This window comes from Pseudopodoces humilis, chromosome 1 (assembly GCF_049639895.1).
Source record: "Pseudopodoces humilis isolate 2021_Gansu_Grassland_sample_001 chromosome 1, ASM4963989v1, whole genome shotgun sequence".
Classification (NCBI taxonomy): domain Eukaryota; kingdom Metazoa; phylum Chordata; class Aves; order Passeriformes; family Paridae; genus Pseudopodoces; species Pseudopodoces humilis.
Window position 1 is genome coordinate 136014765 of NC_142200.1, and position 12218 is coordinate 136026982.

General features: G+C 41.9%; 1 protein-coding gene across 1 annotated transcript; it reads left to right on the forward strand.

The window, feature by feature from the left end:
• Positions 1-2074: 2074 nt before the first annotated feature.
• On the forward strand, positions 2075-11933 carry LOC102103479 (uncharacterized). Its single transcript, XM_005519103.2, has 6 exons — positions 2075-2139; positions 2871-3024; positions 3943-4103; positions 5356-5559; positions 5663-5844; positions 6132-11933. Exons 1-6 carry the CDS (start codon positions 2079-2081, stop codon positions 11688-11690), a joined length of 6321 nt encoding a protein of 2106 aa, XP_005519160.2. The 5' UTR covers positions 2075-2078; the 3' UTR covers positions 11691-11933.
• Positions 11934-12218: the final 285 nt, after the last annotated feature.

Sequence of the window (12218 nt, forward strand, 5' to 3'; positions counted from 1 at the left end):
ATTTTTTGCTGTCTTTGTGGAAAGAGTTGGGTCCTACCATCAAGGAGAACTTTAACCATAAGAGAATGTAACCCTATGGCAAAGTCAGAAGAGGAGAAAGATCATTTTAGGTAGTTGGGATGAATTTAGATGAGGAAGAGTGAAAAAGGGATCTAGCAGCGACTACTGGACTTGTTCCCTTCAGGGTTTACTTCTGGATATTCCAGTTTGGCTTTTAAGCAGCTGGCAGTTTTTAGCAAGAAAGCTCAATATTGCCTTTCATGTTGTGGTAGACCCAGAAATATTTTAGGACTTTTTGTATTTTGACAAGGCTTTTGTGCTTGTACATTTAAATGGTCATGCTCAGTAAAAGAAATCAGCTGTGAAATCAAACATGAGACTTGGGTTTTAAGTTTATAGAGAGTTCTTCATTTTCACATATGATGCCTTCAACAAATAGTTGGGACTTAAAGGTTGTTTGTATTTATTGATATTAAGAGCAAACCACATTGAGTTGTTATTTTAAAGACAGTCTTTTCAATCATAGTCTTAGGATCATAAAGATTTTATGGGCTATTTCATGGCAAGATATCTCAAATTAACCATCTTTCTAACTGTAAAATGTTAGATAAGACAGAGGTTTTACTACTGTTTTGGTGTGAAAACTTATGACATCAAGAATTTACTACTTCAGGGAATTAGTTTTGAACTTTAGTCAGGCTTACTGACTAATCACATGACTCATTTTCATTTTTCCTTTAAAAGGCGTTACCAATTTAGCGTGCCAGCTTGAAAAAGAAACCACGCAGAATCCTATATAAATTACTTCCACAGACAGCCTATTGCTCCACACCACTGGGATTATATAAGGTAAGAGTTACACAGCTCTAGAGATGACAAAGATATGTTTTATATTATGACTGGAAGGTCCTTAATTTTCAATTACTTGCTATTTAAGTGATAATTTAGGAAAAATCCTTAAAATGTACTTTAGAAATGAAAGAAGTTTGTTGGGCTTTGCAGCTTTAGTTTAGCAGTTACATTAAAATAAGAAATCATAGAATCATAGAAATCATAGACAATTCTGAAAGAATTTAAAGGAAGCAATTCTTGTGTCAATCTTGAATTTACATTATTAGTAAAATAGAATTTACTCCTAGAAAGCCAGATCCTGGTTTCCTAATTTTTGCTAGGTAGCTCTTTTTCTGTATTTTTCTGTTCTTAATGGAACCTAGAAGTAAATTTTTCAAAGTATGAATCTAAGCAGCTACTCTTAATTTCACCTTTCAAAGCAAACCTCCAAGAAATGATAACTCTGAGTGATGTGTGGGGCTGTGAAACAGCCTCCACTCTGCTTCACTATTGTCAGTCAGTGACTGAGAAAGCCTCTTTGGGACCTGCTGTGCTATCCCTGAGATGGGAAACTCTCCCCACTGCCAAGAATCTCCCACAAAACCTTTCTAGAGGAATATTCTCCTCTTTGTGGGTTGTAGGATGTCCAGGAGGGTGGCAGGGCTTAGAGCTGGGCATCAACTGCTTGGTTTCAAGTTTGGCATTCGTGAGTTCTAATTAGTTCAACTAAACTGATTCTCATCTGACAAGTTCTTTTCCCAGAATCAAGGAAAATGAAACCATCTGTCAATTCTCTCCTGAGATATTTAGTTTGATGTCAAAAGGAACTCTTGTCTTTGCCATCTGATTTATTGGAAACTTCTACATTTTTTTTACCAGAGGTTAAACAGTAAACCAGAGTTAAACAGTAAACTAGATTTAAACTGGTAAATCAGGTTAAACAGTAAAACCAGAGGCTAAACAGTAAAATGATGCATGAGATGCATGATGCATGAGAGAATTTGGGGAATTAAACAGGTAATTTACCCTAAAAATAGTGACAAGAGGAAAAACATAGTACAGCTCTGGTCACTTGTGGGCAGTGTCATTTGTCATCACAACCAACAGTAGATCATTCCAGATTAATTAAGTTTTAAACAAATTTGTGTGTTTGTGGAAAGTTCACCTTTTAACCTAGTATTTATCAATGGTAAATGCATAGTTGTTGGACTGGACTGACATGACTCCTGTCTTGTGCAGCCCAGGAGATGGAGATTGAGACTGCAGATGAAGTTGCTGTTGTTGGAATAGGATGCAACTTTCCCGGAGGTAAGCTTGGGGTAAAAGCAAAGCAGGCTGTGAGTGTGAAAAGCAGAGTCTTTTATTTATGTTGAAATGGAGGAAACCAACATGTTTGTCCCTTAGTTGAATTTGCTGTTTTGCTGCTTGTGGATATTTTTGAAAGGTGGTACTGTGGTGGAAACTACTTGGCTTGAATTTGTCTCAGACACACAGACAGGCAGACAGACAGACAGACACAAAAGAAGCTGCAGTGCTGGCTTGGACAGGGCATTGAGCTGCACATGAAACTCATACAAATGACCTGAGTGGGTCTGGGATGATTTGAACTTTCTGTGTGTTCACTGGCTGGGTGATTGTGCATTGTAACAGGACTCTAGAGCCATAGGGACAGGATAGATGAAGGGCTGGACATTCTCATCAGCAATGGCTGTAATATAAACAGGTTGGGTTTTCCTAAAAGAAAGCTTCCTGCTTTATTACAGTACTGACAGTAGATGCAGTGAGATGGTAGGGAAATGGGGAGAGAAAGTGGTTAAGGATTTTGTGGGGTTCCTTTGCTTTCAGACAAACAGTGAGGGGATCAGTCATGCTTTTCCATTTTCCTCTCACCAAAGCATGATCATTTCTTTCTGTTCCAAGTCTATCTGAGCAGCCTAGATTTACATGTGGGAGGTCCTTGTTTTTGATTGCACATTTCTGAGTCTGCATGGGGTGGGGATGTGCATAATTTAATCTGTTTTAAAAATTTTGTACAACAGGAGATGGAATTGACAATTTCTGGAAAGTCCTGGAGGAAGGCAGAAACTGCACTGTAGAAATTCCCCCTGAGAGATTTAATGTCAAGGCGTGGTATGATGCAGATGCTAACAAGCCAGGAAAAATATGTACAACACGAGCTGCTCTTCTCGATGAGTGAGTCTGTTGTCCTGCTGCACCACTGATTTTTGTAGTACTTAGATTATGGGTACAGCTGCTCAGGGGCTGTGACAAGTGTGAAGAGTAGGAAACAACAGTAAAGTCAGCATAGGTGTCTTTTATTTGAATTCCACATTCACCTTAAATCCTCAGGCTGTAGAGCTTCAGTCAAAGGAGAAGTTGACATGAACAGAAGAAATCTTATTGTCTCCTGAGATTGATACTTGTCAGGGTTGAATCATAGGACCCAGAATTAATTTAGTGCTTAGTCCCATGTTAGATATTGAATCCTGGACTGAATCAAGAAATTATAGAAGGCAATATAAATCTGATCTTGGGACACAAGATTACATTTGAACAGGATCTTTTGTAAGCATAGGCCTATTTTGAAGGTGCTTTTAAAGACACACACATACACAGAGAAAGCATTTTGAATGAATTGTAGGAGAGGCACGGGTATCCCTTGAAAATACCTGAGCTGATCCTCTACTTTTTGTGTTCAATTGTAAAGCATTGGTCTGTATTGGCTAAAAACAATGTAGAAAACAGTATTTGTTTATAACTTATTGTCTATGGCCACATTACAGCAGAGGGAGTCTCATTCTGCACATTTCATAGTTTGAGGAATCCAGCTGATAGTAGTGCAATAACTATGAGAATAAAATTGGGTAGGAGTGGGCTCTTAACTCTGAAATGCAGTATTGTTGAAAAGATGACATATTTTGTGGTGGGACATAAAACAACCTGGCTTATAAATATTTTCGTCTGAATTTCATAAATGGGAACTGTGGCTTAAACACCAGTTACTGCTCTGCTTTTCATGAAGTTGCAAAAAATGTTTACTGTGAGTCTAGAAGTAAATGTATCTTATACACGTATGTTGTGTCATATCCTATTCTGGTCTGTGTATTTCAGATTTAATTCATTTGACAACCATCTGTTTGGGATTAATAATATGGAAGCAGAACGTATGGATCCACAACAGAAATTACTGATAGAGTGCACATACAAAGCCCTGGAGGATGCAGGAGTTCCTGTAGAATCTGTCAGTGGCACCAAAACAGGTGTTTTTATTGGTAAGATGAAAATTTTATGGCAAAGTGTGTTTGAACCTCACAAAGATTGGAGGCATCCTTCATAACCTTTCAATATGTTATCTTGAACTGGCTTTAGGCTGGATCTAGACTGGAGATCTAAGGCTACTGTGCTATGGCACTACTGGTTACTTCTGGTAAGAATTACCAGGCTACTCTAGTAGCCTAGCTCCATGGCTATCTGGCAATTGATGTTTACATTAGCCCCTTATCTTCCGGGCTTCTACACAGGCCTACACTTTTTCCCCAGTATACTGTTTTCCAGTATAATTTTGGTTAAGGTGTTCAGGGGATTAACATCCCTTTAAAGCAGCAGAAATCCTCCTGTGGACATTAGAATGGTACCACAGTGCACTTGTCCAACTTCCTTTGTCAGTACCCAAAAAGTTACAGAGGAGATGATCCCACACGCTGTTGAAAGATATTTAAAAGACAATACTAGAGTAACAGCATATTATTGCTGGTGTAATCTATGTCTCTTTAAAAAGGAGTTTTCTGGGGGAGTTTGGTTGATGTACATATAGGGGAAATGCTTTAGATTACCTTTTAGTCTGAGAGATGCTCTTCTTCCACTGGGGGCACTATTCCTTGCTCTCTGAAGAGAGCTACTGCACTTTCCACACGTGCTCATGGACTTGGAGATCCACAATATTTCAAGCATAGTGTTCCCAGAAAGAGCACACAACTGCTCTCACAGGCATAGTAACAGAATAGTAAAGTTCTTTTTTACTACTTCTTACTGGTTGCAAATGTGAAAAACAAAGGTAAATACAAATTACTGGATGTAGTTTGTGCTGTGACCTTTAACTTGGTACATCTGAGGAACTGAAGCTAAGTTCTTGTACATTTATGTCTGAACTACCCTCCTTGCAACTTACTGATAAATATTCTCATAGCTAAACTAAACAAATCCATCTCAAACTAAGATACAGGGGTCTCAGCAGGCTAGAGAGAGCTTAGCTATATCCTACAATGAGCTGAGTCATCATGAACAGCCTGTCATTTCCTGGGAATGCAGGATTTTCAAGTGTTTGGTATGTTTGTATAAGCTGAGTCCAGGGGAATTGCTGTGAGTTTTGCCTTTGACTTGTGATGGAGCAAAGCTTCACAGCAGGAGCACTGATGCCACATTGTTTCATCTTAACACTGAAAACCAAACCACACCATCAGGTTTTGAGCTGTACATACCTATTGTTGGCTTGGGTTAACTTGACGCATATCTGATGTTTTCCAGGTCTCATGAATCGAGACTATGAAATCATAGCCAGCAGAGCACTGAATAAAATAAATCATTATGATGGAACTGGAACAGCAATGAGCATTGCTGCCAACAGGGTCTCTTTCACATTTAATCTGACTGGACCATCTCTGACTGTTGACACTGCGTGTTCATCTTTTCTTTTTGCTCTGCACTACGCCTTGCAAGCCATTAAATCAGGTAATGGGACTGAAGAGGTGCTGGACAATGAAATCAGGATTTCTACTGTTTCTGTCTATCACCTGGGCCATATCAACATGGGTATGTTTCTGTTTGACTCCAGGAGAATGTGAGGCAGCAATCTGTGGTGGGGTAAACTGCATCATTGATCCCTGCACCTTTGTATCTCTCAGTAAAGCAAAAATGATTTCTCCAGAGGGCATAAGTAAACCCTTCTCCAAAAAAGCAGATGGCTATGGAAGAGGAGAAGGCTGTGGTGTTGTTTTCCTCAAACCACTGAAAAAGGTAAGATTGCTTGTGAAGCAGCCTGAAATAAGACTGGTTGCTTGCCTAAATTTTGTGTCTTCAGCTCTAATAATGACTATTCCAGAGAAGTTTCTCCAATTCAAGTTTAAGATTAATGAAGCATTTCTTAAGAATTTGTGCACTTCCCCTAGCATAGGGAAAGGATCTCACATTTAAAAGTTCATCGTCATGTTCTAGTTGTTCTTGGCTTTGTTGTGGTGTTTTGTTGTCTTCTTTAAAGAGAAAGGATGAGTTTATTAAAGATAATTCAACTTTTCATGGAACAGGCAAAGGAAGACTACAGCAAAATCTGGGGTGTGATAAACATGAGTGCAGTCAATCAGAACGGCAGGTCCACAACTCCAATCATGAGACCGTCTCAAAAAGGGCAAGAGGAGTTACTGCGCAGCATTTATGAAAATCATGTTGATCCCTCAGTTCTGCAGTACATTGAAGCCCATGGCACAGGAACTGCTGCTGGAGATCCTACTGAAGCTGAGAGCCTGGGTAATGTCATTACCAAAAACAGGCCTTCCCGAGTTTCCATTCTGAAGATCGGTTCAGTGAAGGGAAATATTGGACACACTGAATCAGCTGCTGGAGCAGCTGGGTTAATCAAAGTGCTCCTGATGATGCATCATGGAAAGATTGTTCCATCCTTGCATTACTCGAAGGAGATGAGCAGCATTGATACAGAAAAATTAAACCTTGCTGTTGCCACAGCTGTGGAGCCCTGGGAAGAGTCCAGTGAGTATGGAAGAGTAGCTGGCATCAACTGCTTTGGATTTGGAGGAACCAATGCTCATGTTGTAGTCAGGCAGGTGAAGCAGCCAGAGCCCCTTCCCGCCTTTAAGAAGCCCCTGGAATTAGTTCTGCTGTCAGCAGCATCCCCTAAGTCCCTTCAGAGGACAATGGCTGATACAGCTGAGCAGCTGAGCACAAGGAACTCCGTAACTCTCCCAAGCCTGGCCTATACATCTGCCTGCAGAAGAAGCCATGCCAACTACAGGTACCGAAAAGCGTTTGTCACAAATTCCCTCCAACACTTGCAGCAAGAGATTAAGTCAGCAGTGAGCATGGAACCTGCCATGTCCAAAGTGAAACCACAGCTGGTGTTTGTGTTCTGTGGCAATGGCGTAACGCTGAAGGAGTTCAGTGAGGCAATGCTGAGCTCAGAGCCAGTGTTCAGAGACAAGTGTAAGGAGATAGAAGACCTTTTTCAGCAGCACACTACCATCAGCCTCCTGCCAGCAAGAAATCATAGCCCAAAGGATTTGTTGAATCCAGAGCTTTCCCAGCCCTTGCTGTTTGCCTTACAGGTTGCTGTAGCTTCCCTCCTGAAGCACTGGGGTATTAATCCCGTTGCTGTTGTTGGCGCCTCACTGGGGGAAGTTGCTGCTGCACATATTGCTGGGTACCTTTCTCTGGCAGATGCAGTCAAAGTGATTTATCACCGGAGCAGGCTGCAGGCAAAGACTGCCAGCGGCAGAATGCTGGTGGTCGGAAACATCCCTGTTGAAGAGATTGCTGAACGCCTGCATCCCTACTCAGGAAAGGTGTGCATTGCTGCTTTCAACAGCCCCATTTCCTGCACCTTGTCTGGGAGTGTAGACGCTGTGGAAGCTGTCCAGAGAGAGTTGGCTGAAGTTTTCAGACAGAGAAACATCTTTCTTCATGTTTTAAATGTTCCAGTTGCATATCACAGTCCCAGCATGGATATGATACTCAGGGAGCTGGAGGAACAGATAGAGCCTTTAGAAAAGCAGAAGGGGGAAATGGAAGTGATTTCAACACTGACTGGAGTGGCTGCATCTGAAAATGACTTTGCTCAGGGGAAATTCTGGGTGCGGCATACTCGTGAGCCTGTTGCTTTCACACAGGCCATCCAAACTGCAGCCAGAGGCAGGGAAAATGTGGTGTTTGTAGAAATAAGTCCTCACCGAGCATTGCAGCGAAGCATAAAAGAAACACTAGGAAAAGACACAAAGGTATTGTCTTCTTTGCAAACAGATGCAGAATATCAGACGCTCCTCACCCTGATAGGAAGTCTGTTTGAACTGGGGTTTAATCCCAGCTGGCAGCACTTTTATAACGGGTATCAAAGTGTTCCTGCAGCCATTCCACGATATCAATTTGATCGCCAAAAACTCATGGGCTGTCTGGATATCCATCAGCAAGCACACCAAAGAGGTGGCAATGCCAGTCATCCTTTGATTTATGGCATAAACACTGACAACATGGAGTTTGGCTGCCTGGTGTCTCAGGACACAACACCATACTTATATGAGCACAAGAACAATGGCGTGGCCTTAGTCCCTGGTGCTTTCTATGTGGAGCTTGGTCTGGCCTCTGTGATGAGCAGCTCAAGACCTAAAGTGCCTCTGAGCACTTGCCAGCTGAGTATCAGCTTTTCTGCGCCATGTGTTCTCACACAGAGTTCCCAAGTGCTGAGCATCAAGCTGAGTCCACAAAAAGCCATGACAACTTTTGAGGTCCTCTCTTCCTCTAATGCAGTTTATGCTGCTGGCCAAGTGGCAAAGGGGCTTGAAGGTGTGGTGGAAGAAAGCAGCATCTCCTTCCAAGCCATCTATCAAAGATGCAGGTCAGTGATTAGTAAAGAGGAGGTTTACGAAGCACTGTCTCAGGTTGGCTTTCAGTATGGCTCCATATTCAGGCAGCTCAGTGATGTTCATTATTGCCAGGAGATAAAGGAAGCTATAACAAGCATAAAGGTGAAGGAGGAGACTGTCAGAGACATGTACAGCTACTGTATCCACCCAGTGCTGCTCGACTGTTTTCTGCAGATGACCGCCGTCTTGACCTCAAGGACACTCCAGTCCAGAGCAGGTTTTCCTTCAGGGATAGGCAGCCTGGTGGTGCTCCGCCCGCTGGAGGAGGAAATGATGATATACATGAGAATGAGCAAATCCACTGGAAACTGCCTTGAGGTCTGTGGATGCTTTGTGGACAAACATGGCTCTGTTTTGGCTGAGCTCAAGCGTGTTGCCATCACTTTTGTGAAGAAAGCATCTTCCAGGGACAATGAGTTCCTGTTTGAAAACATGTGGAAAGAAATCTCTCTTTCACAGACGATTGGACATCTGACGGTTAAGCCCAGAGTTGTAGTGTTTGCAGACAAATTTGGGATAGCTGAGCAGCTTAAAAAATACTTGCATCCTGCTTCAAGATATGTTATGTATGAAGGCTGGGAATGTCTCGTGGAAGACGATTCACAGAATAAAATGAGAGCAGAAGTTGAGGATTATGATGAAATCCTGTTCTTGTGGGGAATTCAAAAGTTAAATGAAGATTTCCCAAGTGAAGCAGTGGATCAGTTGGCAAAGTGCTGTGAAGCCTATCGCCAGGTAGTGGTGGCCCTAAGAGAGAAGACGTGCCGCTGTTCCGTCAGAGTGATCACCTACAGAACAACAGAGAGATATGTGGACCACATTAACTGTGGGTTTGCATTGTATGGCATGACCAGAACTTGTATTGTTGAAGTTCCAGAAGTCACATTTCAGCTGATTGACCTCAGCTCCTCCACTTCACTGGACATCTCAGCCTTAGCAGATGTTCTTGTCAAATACAAAGGTGGGGACTATCCAGAAGTTTGCATCAGCCAGGGAAGAATTTATGTGTCTGAAGTCAGACACACTCCTTTTGTAGATGCAGATTACATCCAACCTGTAAGATCTCTCCAGGACTCACAGCCATTCACTTTGTACACTTCTGATCCATACACAGTGAAGGATTTGTCTGGAGAATTATGCACCAATGCTGCTACTCAGCTTGACAAACAGAGTGTTGAAATTCAAGTAGATAAAATTTGTCTGCATTCAGAAGATTATTTTCCCATTAGTGTTTCTAGCTGCAACTTTGGTAATACACTGTATTGGAACTCACAAGCAGGAGACAAACACAGGCTTCTAGGTCTTGATTTCAGTGGCACCGTCACTGCAACAGGCATTGATGTAAAAAAAGTGAAAGTGGGAGATTATGTGGTTTCATGCTATCCCACTGCTGCATCATCCAGAGTTGAGATTCCAGGAGCAGTTTGTTTCAATGCAAGAAAATTCCCATTCCTCCAGAATGTCCCTTGTGTGTCATACTTCATCATTGCATGGGAAATCTTCACTCAGAGGTTACCCAAGGGGAAACAGGGCAGAACACTGGGTATTATTACTACAGAGCCATCATCAGTTTTGTGCCATGTTCTTTCAGCAGCAGCAGAAGAGATGGGCTGGAGAGCAGTCCTTGCAAAGCCCACTCCTAATGTGTTCCAGTATATCAACCTGTGCAGTGCCCTTCTTATTCTTCCTCCAGTCAACAGACTGTCTCGGGAGGATCTGGCCCACATGTACTTTCTTAAAGATGTGGTGATTGTGTGTGGCAATCAACAGTCTGAATGTATCCAGAATGTCAGTGAAATTGATCATGAAAACATCACCTTTCATATCCTCACTGTTGCCAGCCTTTTCCGGAAAGCACCTCTAAAGGAACTGCAGAAGACTGTACACTCCTGGATCAGTTCCATGGATATGAAACAGTTTAAATATCTCTCAGGTTCTGTTTTTCAGCAGCCTGAGAACTTTGAAGGGCTAAAATCTGTGACGTCCTATTTTACCTGCTCTTCTGTCCCCCTTGCTGTTCTGAGAAGGCAGAAGGACATCAGTGTGCTTTCAGACATCCCGCTGTACGAGCCCCAGAAGCAGCTGTTTAAGCAGAACGCGGTTTATGTAGTAGCTGGGGGGCTCACTGGACTTGGCTTTGAAACAGTGAAATTCATAGCTGAGAATGGAGGAGGGTGCATTGCAATACTCTCCAGGAGAATTCCCAGCAGTGAGAAGCAAAAAGAGATGAAGGCTTTGCAGCAGCAGTACAAAGGGAGCAAAGTGGTGTCTGTGCAGTGTGATGTGGCTTCGACCAGTGATGTTGAGAAAGCTTTCCAGTCCATTGCCAGCACCTTTGTGGGGACTCCAATCAAAGGGGTATTCCAGAGTGCTGTTGCTTTACACGATGGCCACATTGAAGTCCTGAGGCTGGCTGACTTCCACAAAGTCCTGAGCCCAAAAGTAGCAGGAACCCTAAATCTTCACTGGGCTACCAGAGGCCAGGAGCTTGACTACTTTGTGTGCTACTCCTCTGTTACTTCCTTTCTGGGCAATGCCACCCAGACAAACTATGCAGCCGCAAACTCCTTCCTGGATGCCTTCTGCCTCTACAGGAGGAACTGTGGGCTTTCAGGCCAGGCCATTAACTGGGGTGCTTTGAACCTTGGCATTCTGCTCAATCAAAACCACATTCAGAGCATCCTGGCATCCAAGGGCATAGACATTCTGCAAGTGCATGAAATTCAGGACTATCTCAGAAAGACCTTACTTATAAACAACCCACAGCAAGCTGTTGTCAAACTGAATTTTCAAGCTTTGTATCATCATGTTTTTACTCAGATTATTTCTCTCAAAAGTCGCTTTATATCACTTATGTCAGAAGATTTCAGGAACAAGATTGAAACCTCTGAGGAAACTGAAGTCCCAGAGACTGCCTTTCTCAAATCTGAGGACTACATCACCTCACTGTTGAGTGACCTCACAGGAGTGAAAGCAGATGAACTAACCATGAATACACCACTTTCATCTTTGGGCATAGACTCTATGTTAGCTATGACAATTCAGAACCGTGTCTTTCAGGAGCGAAAGGTGGACATACCCCTTGTGAAACTGCTTGATCCTCACACAACTCTGTCAAGTTTAGTGGTAGTTTTAGAAGAAACAAGCAATGCAAATGGAGCACTTGAAAAGAAGAATGCTGTGGCTGAAAGTGCAGAAAATGATACCTTGCCATAGTAATTTTCCCAATTAGGAATTGTGTAACTTTGACAATACTCAGACCCTTTGCAGCATCTAAGAATATGTCTGTCATTGAAGACAGGGTAGAACATCTGGTGATTCTGGATATACTCTTCTGCATTGACCCAGAAACCCCTTTGCCAGGTTCTTCTGACATTATTCTGCTAGCTGTTTTGATTTCAGTCAGTTGTTTGACTTTTTACTTTCAATGTCTTTTACCATAATTTTCAATAGTTTTAGCTGGTAATAAGTAGGTAAATTCCTTCGTATTTTATTGCACATTGCATTTTTTAAACTGTATTCAAGTTTTGATGAAAACTGTATATTTGCACCTCTAAATAGTAAATATATATATAAAGCTGAATAAACTTATCAGCATTTTTGTCATATTCTATTGTTAATATGTAATTAATTTTTAATATTACCAAATGTTTATAAATACAGGCTACTTCTTGAAAGTCTGATGTTGTGAATCTAATGTCTTGCTTATGTCTTCAAAAATATTAACAATTTACCAATTGTTGC